General features: G+C 43.8%; 2 protein-coding genes across 2 annotated transcripts; one reads left to right on the forward strand and one right to left on the reverse strand.

Annotated features, from left to right (window-relative positions):
• Positions 1–356: 356 nt before the first annotated feature.
• Positions 357–21,982, reverse strand: snx21 (sorting nexin family member 21; the record flags this gene model as incomplete). The annotated part of the gene is made up of 6 exons (XM_080733850.1): positions 357–7,314; positions 9,117–9,282; positions 11,180–11,321; positions 15,928–16,136; positions 21,163–21,366; positions 21,847–21,982. The coding sequence occupies 6 exons, from the start codon at positions 21,980–21,982 to the stop codon at positions 6,804–6,806; spliced, it is 1,368 nt and encodes a 455-aa protein (XP_080589976.1). The 3' UTR covers positions 357–6,803.
• On the forward strand, positions 11,668–14,573 carry LOC308292015 (uncharacterized protein). The gene has a single exon (XM_080734210.1). The coding sequence runs from the start codon at positions 12,382–12,384 to the stop codon at positions 12,718–12,720; it is 339 nt and encodes a 112-aa protein (XP_080590336.1). The 5' UTR covers positions 11,668–12,381; the 3' UTR covers positions 12,721–14,573.
• Positions 21,983–21,993: the final 11 nt, after the last annotated feature.

A 21,993-nucleotide genomic window follows, 5' to 3' on the forward strand; every position in this document is an offset into this window, starting at 1 on the left:
ATTCTGGACACAAACTAAGTTTTGGCTGATGGCGAGAAAATAATATTTCTGTACCCCAGAGATACCAGGATATCCTCCTCACTCGGAGTTGTTCCCATATCAGTTACTATCTACACCAGGGGTCTTCAATGTTTCAGGCCAGGGACCCCTTAGCTGAGAGAGAGATGAAGCAGGAACCCCCAGATTCCATATAGTTTCATTGTTTGACAGCACACTCATCAGTGTATTTTGGATTCATGTCAATTTGTGTTTTCAGATATTTAACCACTTGAAACGTCAATACTTCATAAACTTGACCTTTAACGCTGTACTTAGTCTGCTCTTTTTCCCCCTCTACACCAAACCTCTTTGCCGAAAATAGCCGATCTACAAGCTCACAACGCCTCGCAGCGCGAGGCGTTGTGAGCTTGTAGATCGAATATGAACGCTAGGGTTCAAGTAATTCATATAAAAAAGGAGAAAAAAGGTTTCTATCACACAAAGATTTGAAGGACCCCCTGTTGTAACTCTGAGGACCCTCTAGGGGTCCCGGACCCCCTGTTGAAGACCCCTGATCTACAGTATATAAATTATTATGCCATACAAAGTTGCACCAAACCTCCGGAGGATGTGATGTGAGACTTGCAACGACTACTTTTAAAACCCAGATAAAAACTTCTCTTCACTGCCTTTCATTAAAAGATGTCAGCCTACTGAAACTAACTGAACGTTTGACCTCCATTCTGTTATGTCTCTGTCAGGGAGTTGAGACGAGACCAACAGAGAGCCTGAAGGCAAAACACAGACTCTAAACAGGAAAAGTGCAAGAGTGCAACACAACCAGTCTGTGTGATAGCATACTGAATATTCCATTCATTTACATGTGGTTCTGAATTAACCTTTTAAATCCCATTAAGAACTGAAAAATATCTACAAATGATCTTCTAAATACTAATGGTTTTCTGGAAAATCTTCTTTATCTGTGGTGGTGCTCAAAGTTTTTAATGCCAAGGACCCCAAGAATTATATGTATTTGACTGTGGACCCCCACATCTCATAATATCTTGTTCCAGGGACCCCCCAGAAGCAAATATTTGAGTTAAAAACGTTCGCTTTAAACTAATGCATATTCAAAGATTTGCAACATTTTCATTTTTTTTCTCCTTCAAAAATAGCAGACCTACAAGCTGGTGCCATGCTATGAGCTTGTATATCTGCTATTTTTTGAATAGCCAAATGCATTAGACCAGGTGATCTCATAACTGTGAGAGTGCACCACTGATTACCAAAACATATGCTTGTGTGCAACAGGGCCGGATCTAGGCATAGGCAAGGGGGGGGGGGGGGGGGGGGCAATGCCCCCCTAAATGCCCTGATTGCCACCAAACATGATGGCATGCAAAAATCTAACATTTAAAAAATATTAAACTATTTGAAATGTTATGCTACAACTAGGTAGATGGATAGATAAACTGATAAGATATTAGAGAGAGAGATAGATTGATAGGTGTAAGACCTGTTGTTTATATTGCGTGTTATGGGTATAAGAGTGCCCAAATGGTATTTCTATGCATTTCGGGTGATTTAGGGGGTTTGTCCCCCCCCCAGTCCCTCCCCAGTCCCCCCACATTCTTTTTTCTGGCCACGCCGCTTCGTGGCATGGGCTGGAGGTGACCGCCCTATCATTTCTTCCTGCCCCACCTAGTGCTAATGGCTAGATCCGGCCCTGGTGTGAAACATGTGTGTAGTGAGTGGATAAACCCCCAGGTGGTTGTTAAACAGCAGTGAGGGTCTCCAGATGTGTTCTCTCCACAGGTTGACATCACAGAGGAAGAGCTCAACACCCCCACACCCACGGCTGACGCTCAGCATACATGGGAATCTGAGATTTGGTTAAGGCCTGTGTGGAACGCTTGCATATCTTTCACACACCGCTTCAAGTAGATCCACGTGTGGAACTCACTCTGCTCTCAGGAGCGATATCGACCCTCAATACACAAAGATAACTGTATTCCCAGAAGGTGGCGTAGCCGTTTTCCTATTCTGGTTTATTTTAATCATGGCTTCATTCGATTAACACGTTTTTCTGGGGTGTATGCTTTTAGTTGACCTTGTACCAGTGTACTGTACTGTCATGAAACTGTACCTTTTCCGATGCAAACGTATAATAAAGTTTTCTATCAATGAATCAAAGCTATGGGAAAATGAACCTGAACAGGAATACAGTTGTGCACAGAACCCACTGCTAAAACAATTAAACAAGACATTGTTCTGTGTTGTAAAATCACACCTACAATGTCTCCTCATGTCCCTCATCTCTAGGTATAGGTATATACAGTAGTTAGTTACCTCTAGTTCAAACTCTGGTCCATTCCCCTAAAAATCCTTCAAACATCAAAGCTTTATCCTGTTATTCAATATATAATGTGCATGTAAGCACTTCCCTTTTTAAACAGATAGTGACTGACTGACTGACTGACTGATTAAAATGTGCCTTTGGCTAAAATATCTAGTAAAAAATATGAGAAATGCTGTAACAGTCTGTCACCACCACCACTGACCACCAGTATATATATATGAAATAAACGATACAATTATTGCTCTGTCATGATGACATCACATCATGACCAGATGTCACGTCCCAACCCCAGTGGTGTAAAGTAATTAAGTACATTTACTATTTACATTTAAAAAAAATTACTTAAAGGGGCACTCCACCACTTTTCAACCTATGTTCATATAATTGGTCCTCACTCAAAAATAGCTTTTCTTTTTTTTTCTCAGAGGAGGGCTGTGGGCTGGTCAGAAACCCATCGTCTTGTGACATCATCGATTACCAATCCAGCTTATAGAAACTGCAGGCTTTCTATTCCTGAAAAGTTGCAATTTTAAAGTGGAAGCCACTGTTCTCGCGATATTAAAAATCTAAATATTTTTTTCAAAAATATTGATTACATTTTTTTTGGGAAAATGATGATATCACAAGACGATGGATTCTGAACTTCCCACAGCTCTCCTAGGAGACTTGGACTGAGTAGAAAAAAATTGTGATATTTTATCATGAACATTAGTGAGGACCTATTATATGAAGACAGGTTGAAAAGTGGTGAACTACTCCTTTATGTAAAAAGTGATTTTTTTCCCCCCACACTCCCCAGGTTGAGAAAGCCTGGCTTAAATTAAGGTCAATTCATGCTTTGAGCAACAAGTGTGGAAGGAAGACACGTTGCACTACAGCAGACACACGTTCTCAAGTCACAAACTTGTAGATCAGCTATTTCTGGTGAAGAGATTTGGTGTAGACTGAAGAAGAACGCACCAAGTACAGTGCAACTCTGTTTTCCCTGCAAGCCAAATGACGTTATGATAACGTCCTCTGGTGACGTTCAGAACGAGGCCAGATCACAGCCCATATGGGGAGGATCTTGACATCATTACCAGGACGTCATATGGACTATAGGATTATTGTTATTGTTTGTAATGTTTGTTGAAATATGAGCATGTAAGGTTACATTCTGGGACACATATCTGACTACTTATGATATTTATCTGGCCTCGATCGGACCCTAATCCAGGACGTCCGTTTTGGTGGGCAGGATTTATGTTGGTTGAAATCAGGTGATATTCTAGGCCAGATCTGACTAGTCATGGATTGACTTGATCTGGACCCAATGGAGACGTCACTGATTGGTCCAGGTCCTGACCGTGCTTGCCGGGTTACTAAGTATATCGGGGGTTAAACTGAAGTGATATTGATACATTTCAAATATTATCAACCTGTCTAGCACTCGCATGACTAACAGGTCATTTTGACCTGTTTTTGATATTTAGAAATGGAATTAGAATGCTTAGGAAACACTCAAAACATTTTATTTCATATTTACAAAACGTCTCAAATGGTAGAAAAAAACAAGACTTTGCTTGCATGATAAGGAAAAATCAAGAAAGGGAAAATGTCTTCCCTGAGCAAACCCAAACCACCTCAAAATCTCAAAATCAGGTTCAATCATGCGAGTGCTAGGGGAGAAGTGATAACTAAACTACCACCTAACAGAGTGGGATTGGCTATTTTGAAAGCCAATCCCATTTTTAGTTGTTTAACCCCCGTTTTCTACCCTGCCATCCTAGGCTGGCAAAATGTGTGGGGGGAACATGGGTCATATATGGGCCCCAGATGGGTCATGATGGGCCCCAGATGGGTCATGATGGGCCCCAGGTGGAGAAGTAGTGGAATAGGTTTGTTTTGGGAGGTTTGGAGCTTAGTCTTTAGTGTCATGTTGATGTTGGAGTAGCAGGAGGTGCTAGCATACGTCACAGAGGGACTGAATGAGGGCCCCAGCAAGAGCCAGGGGCGTCACACCAAATCATGGGCCCTGGGTACAAGGATTCACTGCGGGCCCCCCATGAATGTTCTTCATAGGGGGAGGAGGGGGTTTAACCCATTTAGACTGGGAACGTATTATTTTGTGCTTTAACTATTGAAAAATAGCAGATATAAAAGCTCACAGCGCGGCACTCGAATCGTGAAAATGTGTGCAAGTCTTTGAATATTTCAAATCCTTCTAAGGTTTTTTGGAAAAACCTATGTTTCTATGTCAGCAGTGCGCAAACCTTTTCATGTGAAGGACCCCCAAAATGATATGTATTTGGCCACGGCCCCCCAGCTCAAAATATTTAGTTTCAGGGACCCCCCCCCCCAGAAGCAAAATTTGAGTTACAAATGTTTGCTTAAAAAAAAAACAAAGATTTGCACACATTTCCACGACTTTTAAAAAACAGCAGATCTACAAGCTCGCAGCGCGGCACTCGGTGCCGCGCTGTGAGCTTCTATTTTTCAATAGCTAAAGTATAAGATAATTAAGGCCCCTCCAACCTTGGGCCCTGGTAACTCAGTCCCACTTTTCCCCCCCTAGTCACGCCCCTGGTTAGAGCGTTCATACAGTCTGTGTGACTCTCACAGAGACTGAGTCACCAGAAAACCATGAATGAACGGTGAAGTTCATAATGCTCTTTGTGCATCACCGTGGTAACGGCGCTTATGTCATCTCCCCAGCCAATCAGAGTGTGTGATTTAATGAAGTGTGACAGAGGTGTGTGCGTGACACACCGTCCGTCAAGGTCCTCTGTGACGCATCGTTATCGCTCGGACGTCACTCTCTCTCTCTCTCTCTCTGCGTGGGCGGTCGACGACACTTGACACACACAAAGCATAGCTTGACCTTTTAGCGGGCAGAAAGAAGTGTGAAGTGTAAACCGTTAAAGGACAACTTTGTTTTTTTTACAACAAGGGTTCATATTTTAGATTGTAATGAGAGAAAAGAAAAGATGAGTGTTAAAATGTTTTCATTTACTGCTTTCTATCGTTTTAGCCATTTTAACGACTTTTATTCCAGTGGGTGGGGGCATGGGGACAAGTGGATAAATTATGTATTTTTAGACACAATAAGCGCATTCCCAAGTTACTCCGCAATCTTTCACGGTCAGATGTGACTTATGGAGGCTACTGTAAATAATAATAAATAAATCGTTGACTAATTATTGTGTCTAAAAATACATATTTATCCACTTGTACGCATGCCCCACATTTTAACACGCAGCTTTTCTTTTCTCTAATCACAATCTAAAATATGAACCCTTGTTTTTAAAAAACAAAGGTTGTCCTTTAAGTCCATGACAGTAAACCTGATGTTATTAATTATGTATCAATGATAACATGATAAGACTACAATAGGATAGATAGTGATTGTACTCTGTGTGCGTGTGTGCGGGTGTGCGTGTGCGTGCGTGCGTGCGTGTGTGTGTGTGTGTGTGCGTGCACGCATAGGCCTGTCACAATTATTACATAATTGTTTAATCGCAATTATTTTGTCATAATCGTTTCCATGTTGAAACATTTTCATATATTTAAAAAAAAATGTCCAATATACTGGATGAGACCTTGTGAGCTTGTATATCGTCTATTTCCACTATCAATGTTCTTTTTTACGTATAAATTTGTCAAATGTGTCTGTAATTTCTTTGTATATTTAGGTTATGTGTCATATCTGCCATGTGCATCTTCAAAGCCTAAAAGCCAAACAGAAATGTCATTGTCAACGACAAAAACACAATTAAATCGTTAATCGCTGTTAACTTTGAGCGACAATTAATCGGCATGTAAAAATGTCATAATCGTGACAGCCCTACGAGTGTGTGTGTGCGCTAGGACATTCACGAATAGTAATTTTTAGTATTCCAATTATTCGACCTCAAGGTATTCGAATAGTCGAATATTCGACAGGACTGGCCAAACTGTCAAATAAGTAAAGCAAGCAAGAGGCGAACATTGTGAAAATAGCCGATCTACATGCTCACAACGCCTCGCAACACGAGACGTTGTGAGCATGTAGATCAGCTATTTTCACAATATTTATCTGCGGAACCGAGTCACATTAAATGTAATACCTACAATTCCAAGTGCTTGTCAGGGTGGGGGGTCCCCAGTTCAAATATGTTTATTCTGGGGGTCACGGCCTAAAAAGGTTTGAGAACCCCTGGTATAGAGCATTAACAAATTCATCCACCAGGGGCATTGACAACTCATTCTTATGACTCTCGCCAAGCTTTATAAACTATATATTTTTAAAAGAGAAAACAATAAAAAAACAAAAATAAGCGAATATTCGACTTCGGTGAACAAGGTCGAATAGTGACTCTGTGACTTTGATATTCGAATATTCGAATATTTGGTGAATGCCCTAGTGTGTGTGTGCGCGTGTGTGTGTGTTTGAGTCAGTGTACTGTATGTGTGTGCATGTACATGTGCATTTCCACGTGCGCTGGCTCTAGCCTTCCCCCTCTGGCGCCCCCCGCAGGTCGTGTTTCACCAGGAACTCCTTGACGCCGGACTGATTGTCAACGAGCCCCGCCCACTCCTCCTCCAGCTGCTGCAGAAGCTCCTCCCACCTCCGCTTGTCCCGCCCAGTCTGCCAGGAGAGGCGGACCGCCGCGCGCAGCAGCGGCACCAGCAGGGGGTGGGGCTTGTTCATGTGGAGGCGGGGCTTAGTGTCCTGGTCGTTGTCGTCCTGGTCGCCGCCCCCTGGGGGCGTGTCCGAGGCTGTGCAGGGGGGCGGGGCTAAGGTCTGGAGGGCGTGGTCACAGTGCTCCTGAGCCTCCTCCAGCTGCTCCACTTCCTGGAAGCACGTCGCCAAGGCGACCAGCGTGTAGAACCAATGGGAGCCCGGCGGGGGCGGGGACTGTCCTCCCTGGTTGCCGTAGTAACAGGCCCAGCCCAGTTTGAGCTGCAGCGACTTGGCGTTGAAGAGCGGTCCTAGAGCCTCCTGGTATCGGCCCACCCTGACAACACAACACAACACTGGACCGTTAGAACAGTGGTCCTCAACTGGGGACCCCCCACACTGACGAGGACTAAGAGTTGAGGCATTACGGATGTAAAGGGCAAACCTTTGTGTCTTCTGTGTGGATTTGATTTACTTTCTCATTCTCATTCTAAAGCAGTGATTGGAGAGGATCATAGAGCAGCAAACTGAGCTTTAATAATAATCCATTTTCACTTTTTTAATCCGTGCAGTTTCATTTTTGCTTTTATTAAGGGTCATATTTGATTTTTGAAGGAAAATTACCATTTTGCTGTTTGCCTTTTGAAAAACGTTTTCACTTGAAATTACTGACAGAACCATAAGAAAATATTGCAACTGATTGTATGTTTACTTACATTTAATGATTAATGTTAGTGGAATAATATAGGCTGTGTTAGGACCAGGTTCAATATGTGCAATCATTTCAATACATTTTTAAACATTGACCAGTCCGGCCCTCGACTTGTACCATTTTTGAGCGGTGGTCACACCGTCTCCTATACGTGGCCGTCCGTCCGTGTCTGTATGTAGCCTGCAGTACCTTTTCTGACCACACATGTTAACTCACCCACTGCATAGTCGAGTTTGACGAGCTATAGTTATGGGTCCACTCTGCTTATGACGAATATGACGAGTTATCAATTAGCTTTAATAACTATAAAACAAAAAAGTATGATCGCCGATTCGCCGTCCATAGCGCTCTATGGACCCGCCCTATTCACAAAAAACGGATCTGGATGTTCCAGAACGGAAATGGGGGGGCGGGACAACGACGCCTGTATCCTGTCTGCCGAAATGTCATCCGGTTCAATGTTGTGCAACACCAGCGTGGCACTCCGTCGGTTTCGCTTTGAGCGATGGAAGGCTGTAGTGCTTTGTTGCTTACCGTGCCTGGATCGTATTGTGAATGCAATCGGTGAACCATCGCGCAATGGATTCGCGCGCGCGCCCACGTTAAAGGTAGGCAAAATCCTGGCGGTGTGGACCATTAGAAGGGTCTTAAAAATAGCGGTGGGTGAGTTAAGGGAGGGGCGCTGTTGTTCAGACTCACACACACACACACACACACACACACACACACACACACACACACACACACACACACACACACACACACACACACACACACACACACACACACACACACACACACACACACACACACACACACACACACACACACACACACATGCAGCCTCCACCGCTCAGTTCACACGAGTGTGATTTTTTATTTATTTTAGGTGCGTGTGTGTGTCCAGTGTATTGACGCTCGTTATTGTTACATGCATCAAAGCAAAAAGAGCAATTATTAGGGATGGTGCAAATCTTTGAATATATGTATTTTCAAAGCAAACGTTTGTAACACAAATTTTGCTTCTGGGGGGTCCCTGGAACTAAATATTTTGAGATGGGGGTCCGTGGCCAAATACATATCATTTTGGGGGTCCTTCACATGCAAAGGTTTGAGAACCACTGACATAGTAGTCTCTCAAGAACAGACTAACTGAGCTCCAGTTAAGTGAAAAGGACCTTTTCTTTGACGATGGCTGGCCAGATTGCTGACATAGAAACATAGGTTTTACAAAAACCTTAGAAGGATTCAAAAGACACTCATAGAATCGGGTCAAAATTATAATTTTCACGATTTTTCAAAAATAGCAGATCTACAAGCTCGCAGCCGCGCTGTGAGCTTGTATATCTGCTGTTTTTCAATAGTTAAAGCAGTCAATAATCCTAACCCTAAATGGGTTAAAAAACAACCTGTCACTTGTCAGTCACCTGATCAGCAGCTGTCCTGTGTGCAGGTCTGTCAGGTAGAAGAAGAGTCGTACGGACAGCGCCTCCCGCAGGACGGTCAGAGAACACAGGTGGTACAGGTACTGCTCGAAGGCTCGTGACCGCTTGGCGATGGTCTCCGCCGTGAAGTTCCGGTGGAGCTTCTTCCCTAGCGACACAGGACAACAACGGTTGCTATGGGGAGAGTGATACATTATGCAGGCAGGACTGTATTGACGATAATGTAAAGTAGAGCTCTGAACGGATCCAACATGACAACCTTTGCTCAAGTGAAGATTTTGGTCATGTTTCACTAAATGTTAACCTTTTGACTGAAGTTATCTGGGTTGTAAGGCCAGATCTCTTGGACAATATAGGGTGCGGTCGGAAATGCACACTCAACGCACTGGTGTGCCATGTTGTCGTTCGTTTATTCGGAGCACTTGGTGCGTTGTCGTTCGGAAATCCAGTGCGCGTGAGTGCACGCACTGACCGACCCTACTCAGAAGATGGGGTTTGGCAGTGTGGTGCGTCAGTGCGGTGTTCTGATTGGTTGGTTTTCATGGCCATGTCTGGAGCGCTTCTCAGCTGTGAACAATGGCGTAGGAAATGATAACAAAATGCACAATTTTCTGCTTTATTGGTCCTTTGGGCTTTATTGTTACACACGCATCAACGTGTAAACTAACAGCAGGTAGGCCAATGTTATGAATTAAATTACCTATCAATAGCAACGTTATGTTAGCAACTGCTGCTTTTCAGAAAGTTTTCCGACTGAAAAAGCACACAGCTGCCTCTTATCTGGTCGTTGGTAAATAAGCCACACTGAATGCACTCTCAACGTCACCGCCCACTGCACTCACTACACTGAGAACACACCCGGTGCGCATTTCCGAACGCACCCATAATAATCAGACAGGCTTGGTGATGCTTCACTTGGCATCACTATTCACTACATATGGTATGGTAAGACAGAGTTCATTTCCCAGCGGATTCCTCGCCACTCACGTCAGTTCAACCACACTTGCAATCTCCCAGAAATGCACCCTTATACATTTTTAATTCCACACTTTTACTTTTTCCACCACTGCACATGGATGTACAGTTTGATATGTTCTCGTAACTCATAACTCACAACTCGGCTGTCAGCCTGGTATGCATGTTTGGTACAGCATGTGCAGCATATTGCACTGCAGTAATCTGATCCTAGGTCAGTCTAATCATCATGTTTGGTACAGCATGTGCAGCATATTGCACTGCAGTAATCTGATCCTAGGTCAGTCTAATCATCATGCAGCACTTCATGCTTTTAATCTCCTTATCAACCTTGAGTACAGGTCTTCTGGAGACCCACTCAGGTAGTATTACATAATGCTAAACAGCCAGGATCCACTGAAGACCTCTAAATCAGGGGTTCCCAAACGTCTTTGTCTCAGGGCACCCCATAAATATTGTTTTAATCCGAGGCACCCGTACATTTTAATTTTCACTCCCAGCACCTTATATTTATAGCATATCGTCGTTGTCGGGTGGAAACCTTGTATGTCCAGAACCGCTTTGTATTTATCATCTACAAAATGTACTAAACTAGTGAAAACAGCCGACCTACAAGCACACACCTTGTAGATCTGCTGTTTTCACTAGTTTTGTGCGACAGTCTTGTATGATGAAGCAGGGCTTTGCTTTACCAAAAGACGTACACATTTGAAACTTGGAGATACAAGGTTTCTGCCCGACAGTGACGATATTTTAGTGATTATGTTGCGAGGAAAACGTTGAGATAATAGCCATTTTGGTTAGAACTGACTGAAAATAACTTTGTATTTCAAGTTTAAAATGATACCAAATATTTTTTGAAGCGTCCAAATAAATTCCAAATATTATCAAATGATCTCGCGGCACCCCTGGACTGACGTGACGGCACCCCAGGGTGCCCCGTCACCCACTTTGAAAACCCCTGCTCTAAATGCTCAGAGGTAAAGAAAGCAGCGTTCCTGTCAGCTCTAACTGAAGACCTCTAGATACACAGAAGGTAAATCATGGAGGTAATGGAGAGTGTGTCTTACGTGGGAAGCAGACTCTCTCCATGTGGTCTCCATGGTGACGGCGCAGCGTAGCGTGCAGCCTCTGGAAGTCAGAGTATCGACGGGTGATGACGGCCGGCGTCTTGTCTGCTCCTCCCGCCTGGCTCACCTGGATGGTGTAGAGCTACACGCACGCACACACACACACACACACACACACACACACACACACACACACACACACACACACACACACACACACACACACACACACACACACACACACACACACACACACACACACACACACACACACACACACACACACACACACACACACACACACACACACAGACAGAGAGACAGACGTAACATGTACAGGGGTCATCAATATACAGATCAAACTAATATGTGTGTGTCTGTGTCTGTGTGTGTGTGTGTGTGTGTGTGTGTGTGTGTGTGTGTGTGTGTGTGTGTGTGTGTGTGTGTGTGTGTGTGTGTGTGTGTGTGTGTTTGTACATGGGACGGATCTGTACACGGACACATGTAAAGATATCTCCATATATGGGCAGCATGCATATACTTACAAATGTACCTTTTCCAAAATATGGAGATGACTGACATAATAGATGTCTGACGTCATAGACCACATGAGACTGACACAGTATGTCCATATATGGGCATTCCAAGATATGGGCTTAATATATTGATGACATCAGGGATCTCCATATATGGGCATGGAAGGGACAAGGATATCCATATTATATGGACATTAATTTATTTGTGAATGTTTCCCCCATTGAACTGAATGGGTTAAATTCAAATGGTAAGACGGAATTCATTTGCAAGTGTAACTTGCATCACGGCAACCATACTTGCAATTTCCCAGAATTGAATCCTGCTAGTTCTTGTCATCACGTTGAGGTCACCTCGTGTTAAGTGGATGTCCATATTTAGGCACTGAAGTGGAGGATACGGTATATAATGACATGCACAAGGGCAGAACATTAATTGTAATCTTCTCCATCGACTTGAATGGGAAAATGCAAAAAATGAACTTTTCCCAAATATGGAGATGACTGACATCATAGATGTCTGACGTCATAGACCACATGAGACTGAGGTCACATGGTGTAAGTGGATGTCCATATTTAGGCACTGAAGCGGAGGATACAGTATATAATGACGTGCACAGAGGGCAGAGAAACGAAACCGCCACAACTGACCACGTCTGCTAAATCAAGATGAGCGAAGCCGATGAAAGGAAGGGTTCTTCAAGACCAGATGACGAGAGCAGCAGTTCTTCAGGATCAGAAGATGAGAGGAACGGTGCCTCGAGACCAGCTGACGAGAAGAACGGTTCTCCAGGACCAGAGAAGAAGAAGGGTTCCTTAGGACCAGAGAAGAAGAAGGGTTCCTTACGAGCGGCGGTGGGATGGGTCGTCTCTGCTTGCCACTTTTCTGCAGACAGGAATGATTCCAGCAGGAACGTGCTGGTCAACCTGGGTTTGTTCGCTGCCGGCGTTTGGCTCGCGAGACGTCTGTCCAACTTTGACTTTGACCCTCAGCCTCCCGCCTTCTGATGACCCCACCCACAGCAGGCAGGTGGACACGTAGACATCAAAGAAGGGGGCTTGAGCCCCTGACCTTTTATCCGTATGTAAAAAGTGCCTTCTCCACACCATGAATGTAGTTTTTACTGTGGTGTAAGAAATACAAATGCCCCCTCTTTCCATGCCATACCTGAAGGCAGCATTCAAGAGAATTGCCTTGTCCAAACTCTCCTGAACTTGAATGCAGCATCTTATGTTGAAAGAATTGCCCTCTCTGTGTAGAAGTCTTCAGTATTGACTTGATAATGCTTAGTTCAGCGTGGTATCAAGCACCGAAAATAGCAGACCTCCAGACCGCCAAGCTCACAACGCAAGCTTGGCGGTCTGCTATTTTCGATATTTTCACCAAAAGGCCGTTTTAGAAATGTCGGCCCCTGCCTCTCTAACATTGGGAAATTTAAGGGACCCGTTTTTACGACGGCAACGTGAGGCGGGACTACGGCTGCTATGACGCAATCGCCGTTGCGGTCCAAATTGTTAAGCAAAGAGCCGTCGGCGACGGGGTCCCACCTCTTTCACTGAACGCTTTGGTTCCCATGGCGACGCGTCAACGTAGCAGGCGTAGTAGGCGCAACGTGGAAAGGGACATTCTGGCATAGTGCAGACGGCTGCTACGGCGGCAGGTTGATCTATCGAGCGCTGATCATTTCCGGTTGCCGTTGTCATCTGCCGTCGCCTTACTAAGCTTAAATAGCCTATTCTCTGCACGTCCCTGCCCCACAGCCCCGGTCCGGAGCGATAGCGAGTTCTCTCCAACGTCCTGCCAGGAAGTCGCCTCAGATCATGGACAAAGGAATTCCACTGCCCTCCAGCTTTAGTAAAAAAATAAACTCATCGTCATTCGAGTGCCCTGGAGATCTGCGACACAAGCTGCTTCCACTGCGTTGACAAACCAAGTTCACTCACAGTCGGTTCTGTGTCCCTAAATGTGAGTGGTCTGGTTCCTCTTGATGGACAGGCTAGTCTCTCCACAGAAGAATATCTCAGATGTTTATGTTTATTAAAGGATCCCCATTAGAGACTCACGAATAAGCCTCTAGTCTTCCTGGGGTCCTGAATCAGGCAAATACAATACAAATATACAATTAAAAAATACAAATTAAAGTAAAAATGAAATAAAAATATATAAATGAATACAAAAACATTATAATTAACAAATCAAATTAAACAGTCAAGTCAAATTTTAAAATACACAGATAAAGTTGCATAGTTATATGTTACTTGGCAAGATATTTCTTCTGTTTTCTGAAAGTTATTTTGTTATGGATTATAGACAAGATGTTTTTCGGCAGAGCATTCCAGAGTTCTATTGATCTATATATACCAGTAAGCTTAAGACAATTTGATTTTGGTGCTACTTTTGTTCTTGGTTTACCAGAAACTGCTCCTCTGGTGTTGTACCCATGCTCAGAAGTCATTTCAAACTGTTGAGCCAAGCTAGATGGCTTATTGGTGCTAACAATGTTACGTAGTAGCATTAAGAGACTCACAGATAATTTCTGGTCAACCATTAGCCAGGTCAGATTTTCATGCATAATATACTGTACATAATTCTGGTCCTGTATGGACATCCTAGTGCCAAACGCATGCTTTGTTCTCATGACCTGGTCCTTTGCTCTGTGACAGCGTCCTGCAAAACGGGGTCTTTGTGCCACCACAACCGAGATGGGAGGGATGCCCATAAATACAAATACAAAATATAAACTATTCTCCTGGGTGGGAAGCCTCTCAGTCCCCCACCTTCTCTGTAAAGTACACTTTTTGGGCAGCAGAATCCTGTCTGATTGGACATTACATATTGGACATTATATATATATACTATATATGCATTTACCTCGAAAACCTGCAGCTCATGTACGTCAGTCAGTCAGTCACACCTCATGTCACGCTCTATTTATGACCAAGAGAGAATTCATTTCAAGTGTGACTCACGTCACGGCAACCACACTTGCAAATTAATTCTGGCCCTAACCCTAACCCTAACCTTGCTTTGAATGGAGTATGGCAGTCATGTGACATAATGACCAGCAGATATGTTAATGAGGTATGAGAACAGAGCTGACTGACATCTGACTACAGCTGAGCAGCAACTTGACTCCCATGTCCTGCATAAACTAACGCTGACGCTTCATTTAACAGTAAAAAAGGTACTTTAACACAATCTTGTTGCCAGGATAAAAAAAAGCGACTTTAATATTACATGCCACCATTTTCTTACCTTTTAATGTGCACAATGGTGAACGGGTCATGCACGGATCATGCACCACACGTGTGCGCGCCATTCACAGCTTTTCAAACAAAAACAATCCGCTTGGAAATCCGTTCAGGTATTCATGAGATGGAGGCTATAGTGTTTTCTTCAAATGTAAACCAAAATAGAAATGGACAAGAACAATAGTCTGGTTGCCTCGACTAGGGCAGTAATACGTTTCCTCAGTTTACTGATGTAGGACTACAAACCTGGCTTGACATCTAGACCCACTATACAGTATGGAACAGACTGCTACCTTTAAATGCATTTTGAGAAGAAATAATGCTGTTATTTGTTCGAAAAGCTTTATACCCTGTATATATATATACAATGTCACAATGCGACATAGCTCTGTTTATACAATGCTGTACCCCTCTAACTGTATGTTCCTCATTTTCAACTGTTTTTATTTTGTATTTGTGACACTTGCTTTGGCAATGTAAACGTATGTTTTCTCATGCCAATAGGGGCTTTTAAGCCGTGACATCATTTTGTAGTCAGACCGCCAAGAGATTTATTGTCAATATCTGTCCCTCGCTATTTCAACAGATCCGAGACAAAAATAACGACTAAAGTATAATTCTACCACTTTCCTGTCAACAAGAAAGAGAAGACAAATTAGTAAATAGTAAAAAAAATAGTAAAAAGATTCATGGGTGCTGGGGCCTTTTGGCCCCAAAAGTTCTCCTCTGCCTACAAAATGATGTCAGACTTAAGAGCCCCTAGATATGAACCGGGCTAGGGCTCCACCAAAATAACGTAGTCGTGCCGGCGTCGGACGGCGTAAAAAAACCGGGGCGACACTGACGTTGCCGTCGGCAGTGGAGCACCCTTCATTAATTAAAACAGGAGCGTTCCCAGCGTTAACGTTGACGCGGCGCTCGACACGCCCGGTGGAGCCGGGGGGTTATGGGGGGGTGACTCACCACATACTTGGAGGTTCCGTCTTGCACCACGCTGGCGTCCGTCACCTCGAACAGCAAGCTGTCCGTCTGCGACCGGCAGGACACGTTGCTGTCACTCTGCCCTCTCTGACAGGAAGGGGCGGGGCCTCGCAGGCTCCGCCAGCTCTCCTGGACGTGGCGAGCAAACAGGGAGGAGGAGCCGGAGGGAGACACGCCCCCTGGACTGGTCTCTGAGAGGAGGAAGAGAGAGGGGCGTCATTTAGGGATGGGACGATATAGAACTTTCATGTCACGATTATTGTGACAAAAAAGAAATGCGATATACGATATTATCGCGATAATCAAAATATCCCCAACAACCATTATCCTGGGGCGGAACATTTTTCAGGCCAAGGACCCCTTAGCTGAGAGAGAGATGAAGCAGGGACCCCCAGATTCCATATAGTTTCATCATTTCACAGCACAATCATCAGTGTATTTTGGATTCATGTCAATTTGTGTTTTCAGATATTTAACCACTTGAACCGTCAATACTTAATATTAACTTGACCTTTCACTCTGTACTTAGTCTGCTCTTTTTTCCCCTCTACACCACCGCGCTGCGAGGCGTTGTGAGCTTGTAGATCTGCTATTTGATTATTTGAAATCAGTACCAAAATAGGGTTTGGCTGTGCACACGCACGCACACGCACACGCACACACACACACACACACACACACACACACACACACACACACACACACACACACACACACACACACACACACACACACACACACACACACACACACACACAGCCAGGTGTAGGAGCAGGTTAGCAACACTCAAAAAGGTTGAATAGCTTAAAGGACAACTTTGTTTTTTTACAACAAGGGTTCATATTTTAGATTGTAATTAGAGAAAAGATGAACGTTAACATGTTTTCATTTACTGCTTTCTATTGTTTTAGTGATTTTAGTAGTTTGATATGATTTCAGTGGGTGGGGGCATGAGTACAAGTGGCTATATGTGTCTTTTAGACTGAATAAGCCGGCAATTTCTGTGTTACTATTTACACCAGCCCCCATACGTTTTGCAGTGCATCTTGGGAATGGGCATATTGTGTCTAACAATACATATTTAGCCACACAACGATTTTGATTTGCATGCATGCAAATCAAAATCGTTACAATCACTAAAACGATAGAAAGAAGTAAATAAAAACATTTTAACACTTATCTTTTCTTCTTCTCTAATTACTATCTAAAATATGAACCCTTGATGTAAAAAAACAAAGTTGTCCTTTAACAGACGATATATCGGCCAAAAAGCGATACATGGGTCTGGCTTTACTTACTGTGTGGTGAAATGGCTACATTTGTAGCGAGGATGAAGAGAGCTGATCCATGGAATGGTGCTGTAGAAAACATGAGGACTCTAGAATCTCTAAGATGATGGAGTTTATTTAGTCTTACAGAATGAGGAAGGAGTTTAGTCTCACAGAAACGGCTTCAGAACGATGTGTAGTTACTAGTTAGTGGGGAAAAGGAAAACACTAAATAGATTTGCTTCAAAGTATTTTATTACCACTAATTTGACTAACTTAAGAGTTCAAAGTCACCCTGTGAAAGAGAGTCCTTTATAATACCCTGTGTGTGTGTGTGTGTGTGTGTGTGTGTGTGTGTGTGTGTGTGTGCGTGCGTGCGTGCGTGCGTGTGTGTCTAGCGTGTGTCTAGCGCTTCTGTCCTGAACAGGTCAAAAGGCTGATCAAACGCTCTCACACTGATTGGATCATGATCTGTTAAACTAAGCATCACAAGTTCACAACTCAATCATTTGATATGATAAAGAAACAGAGGATACAGAGAGTGGGAATGTGATCTGAGGCAGTTAAGCTATCCACCACGGTGTAGTCTTAAAACCTTAAAGTGGCTATGTCACCTAAAGGGGTACTGTCACCTTAAGAAATCATCTTAAAAAACAAGTAATTTTTTTATGTCATTGTGGGAAATGGGAATGCACGATAAGCCAATCAAATGAATGAATTGACTGTTACTTACTGTATGTCTGTACGATGTACATTCCCTTCCCATCGCCCGCAGGGCCAAGTATCAGCCCTCAGGAACCACTTCTCTGCTCCTATGCTCTGCTCCTACAGGGCTAGCTGGGCTAGCACTAAAGCTAAAGCTAAAGACACAAATGTATATATAAATCTGTGCATAGAAAAATTATATTTCCTCCCAAATCTGGTTGTTACTTCGCCATTGTTCATGTGAATGTGCTTGTTTATGTTTAATTGTTGAATTGGTGGATTCGCTAACATTCAGTGAGAGGGGATGTTCCCTCTCGCTGGGAGGCGGGGCTCTAAATGCGGGGGGCTTGCCACATTTCCCCCCGCTGCCCATAGCCCCCGCTAGCTGTCCTCACAAATGGAAATGGAAACGCCGTGTTTATCTGCATTTCTCCAGACTAGTAAAGAGGCTGTCTGTCTTCTTTCTCTTCCTTCTCCCCAGCAACACGCCTCCTCCTATGGATTCAATAAGCTCCCCGGCTGGTATTGGTAGGCGGGCAGTGGAGGGGGCTACGCTGCGGGCGATGGGACAGTTTGATTCAAAGTGTTTTCAAATAGACCACGTGACCTACTGTATCATACTATTATAATTTCGGGGCTGACAGCGGGCCTTTAAATTAAGTCATAAAACATTACGTCATCACTCGCGGTGAAGAGCTTTCCACCGCGAACTCCGACACATCTCTCTGTTTTTACTATCAGACAGATCGGCCCATCACCCCGTTCACTGATTGGTCGATCTAGACCAGTCAGTCACAGTGATAGGTCTTCACCGTGACTGACTATGATGGCCTCCACTTGTTTTCTCACTTCAGGTGGATTATAAATTTGCTTTAGAAGGCTCTTCACCGCAGACTCTAATAGGGGCTTTTTAGAATGCAGGGACACAGCAGGCCAGTAGGCAGTCATAGTTACCTCCCATAAAACCTGCCCAAACATGATGCCAAAGCCAGGGCCACATCTTACCTGTTTCATACTACATCGTAGCAGTCGGGCAGAAACTTTGAATCTCCACAATCATGTATTTTTTTTTCTTCTTTTTTTTAATAAATGAATGGCCTATACCTTTGTTTTCTAATGTATGGAATTTCTTAGGTCTTTTCATATGGCAATTTGTGAGCGGTGCATGGCTTGTGTGTGTGTATGAGTGTGTGTGTGTGTGTGTGTGTGTGTGTGTGTGTGTGTGTGTGTGTGTGTGTATGAGTGTCCGTATGAGCAGGGGTGTCGCACCAAATTCTGGGTGCTTTAATTATTGAAAAGTAGCAGATCTACAAGCTCACAGCGCGGCACCGAGTGCCGCGCTGCGAGCTTGTAGATCTGCTATTTTTGAAAAATGTTGAAGATGTGTCTTTGAATATTTCAAACCCTTCTAAGGTTTTTTGAAAAACCCATGTTTCTACTGTATGTCAGTGGTGCTCAAACATTTTAATGTGAAGGACCCCCTTTTTTTTCAAACAAGCATTATAGCACGCTGACTTTTCAGGAACAGAAATCCTGCGGTTTCTATTAGCTTGGATCTCCAATCAATGTCGTCACTGTCCTTTAAGTGTTCCTCATTTTACTGTGGAATGGAAGTATATACTTGAAATGTGTGTGTATTGGTATTGTATGTCTATCAATCAATCAAATGACCGGTCTGTCTGACAATCACAGAAGCTGTGGTGTTGGTTTCATGCAAGTCTTTTGTTTTCTTCCTGCATAATTGAGAGCTCCCAGAACGCACACACACACACGTGCGCGCACACGCACACACACAAACGCACACACGCGCGCACACACACACACACACACACACACACACACACACACACACACACACACACACACACACACACACACACACACACACACACACACACACACACACACACACACACACACACACACACACACACACACACACACACACACACACACACACACACACACACACACAGAGAGCCGCCTCTAAACATGATCCTGTCATGTGATCCATGATCAGTCATGTGCTCTTTTTTGTTTTGATTGAGAAGACCTAGCTATTTTTTGGCAAACGATCTGCCCCAGGATAATGGATGATTGGGGATATTTTGATTATCGTGTTAATATTGTAAATTGCAATTCCCTTGGTCACAATAATCGCCCCGTCCCTACCAGCCACGTGTATCAAAACAACATCCCTGTTCCAACAATGGAACAAGGGCGGAGCGCTTGTTTTCGGTGGAGATGACGGAGGCGCGCCGGCGTTCTATTATAAACCCAATCTGATCTAGCTATAATAGCAATCACGACATAGGCTATTTATTATAATCACTAATAGAGGGTATGCGCATGACATCACTGTTGCTGGAAGTTATGTGGGAACACCTACTGAGTGGCAAAAAACTAATTTCTGCCATTGACAGCCTATACATCCAAACAGAAAAGTCCTTTCTGATTGTATTAAATAATGTTAAACTCACCAAAATTGCAGCAGTACTGAAAGCTTGTTATGACTATGAGCTACTTTCTGAGAAGACATTCTGTGCAGGTGATTATTTTTCCAAGTGTCAGAGTTTGGAAGCACTCATTTTCAACAACAGAACATCTTGCTCCCTCCTGCATTATGTGCAATTTAGAAACAGGTGGTATGCCGTTGAGTGATTTGCAACGAGGGCTTCCAAACTCCAATGCTCCAAGCTGCTCAATGTTTTGCCACTCAGTCTAGATTAGGGGGGCGGGTCCCAGTGGACGTGCATACCCTCTATTCACTATGAAGTGTCTTTAATTATAATTAAAGTAAAAATAGTCAAATAACAAACAAGGACAAATTGTTCTGCCCACAACCTTATCAAACCAAAATGCCTAAACGACTGTAAATGTTGGTCTATTATAACTATGATAATGGTTCTTGTAAGTCCCAATTATTAAGTAGAATACTTGAACTTATAAATATAGGATGTTTATAATGTGTTATGATGATTATTTATTGCGTTATATGTTATGAAACATCGCATGTCGGCCTATTATATTACCTATAACCTATACACCAGTGAGCTCTCGGCACCTCCGCGCGGTCCAGGCGAACACAAGTCTATGAGGAAAATGAACAGGATATTTTTAGTGGGACCAGTAAACCACGCCCACTGTGATGCTCTATTTGTAGGCTTAGTTTGTATACAATGTTGCACTCTAGTGGCTCCACCCAGTATGCCATATCTTGTATATTAAAAATCTTTGCTCTCACCTGAGCTGCTCATCGTCTCCTCCATGGATTCTCCCAGGAAGTCAGAGTCGCTGTCCAGCCCTGACCCCTCCCCTTCCTCCTCTCCGGCTCCGCCCCCGTCGTTGAAGCACAGCGTTCCCACCAGCCTGTCCGTCACACACTCCTCCTCCGCCTCAAGCTCCGCCTCCCACTGGCCCGAGACGTCCTCCACCAAGTCTCCGCCTCCTAGGGGTGAGAAATATCGTTGAGAGATGATACAATGTCTCCACGATATGCCTTTTCAGAGATATCGTATGTATCGTGATACAATGAGGGAGCCTTATAAAATTGTTAATTGTTAAAAAACCTGGATTTTGGTCTAGATCAGTAGTTCTCAAACTTTAAAATGATAAGGTCTCCCTTTAACTCTGACAGTATACATTTGTACACTGTCAGAGTTACATACTCGTAAGGGTCAAATTTAGACCTCCCAAAAGGAACCCAGAGAGTCCCTGGACCCCACTTTGAGGACCACTGGTCTAAATGGTCTGTTACTCCTTTTTCTTTTAGTTTTTGTTACCTTTTAGGTGGTTGTACTGTTAAGTAACTTGAAAAAAAAAAAAACATAAAAACCAACATGAAAAAGAATCGTGATAAGATGGTGTATCGTGATACAGCTTGGAAAAATATCGAGATGTTGTATTTCTCCACGTTGCCCACCCCTACCTCCTCCTCCTCCGCAGCCATCCGGGTCACTTTCTGGTTGGTGGGTTGTTGGCCCCGCCCCCTCCTCCTCAGGCCCCGCCCCCTGGCCGTCTCTGAACAGCGAGCGTTTGAGTCGGTCCAGCAGCCGAGATGCCATGCAGGCCTCCT

The sequence above is a fragment of the Nannobrachium achirus genome (assembly GCF_963921795.1).
Source record: "Nannobrachium achirus genome assembly, chromosome: 9".
Classification (NCBI taxonomy): domain Eukaryota; kingdom Metazoa; phylum Chordata; class Actinopteri; order Myctophiformes; family Myctophidae; genus Nannobrachium; species Nannobrachium achirus.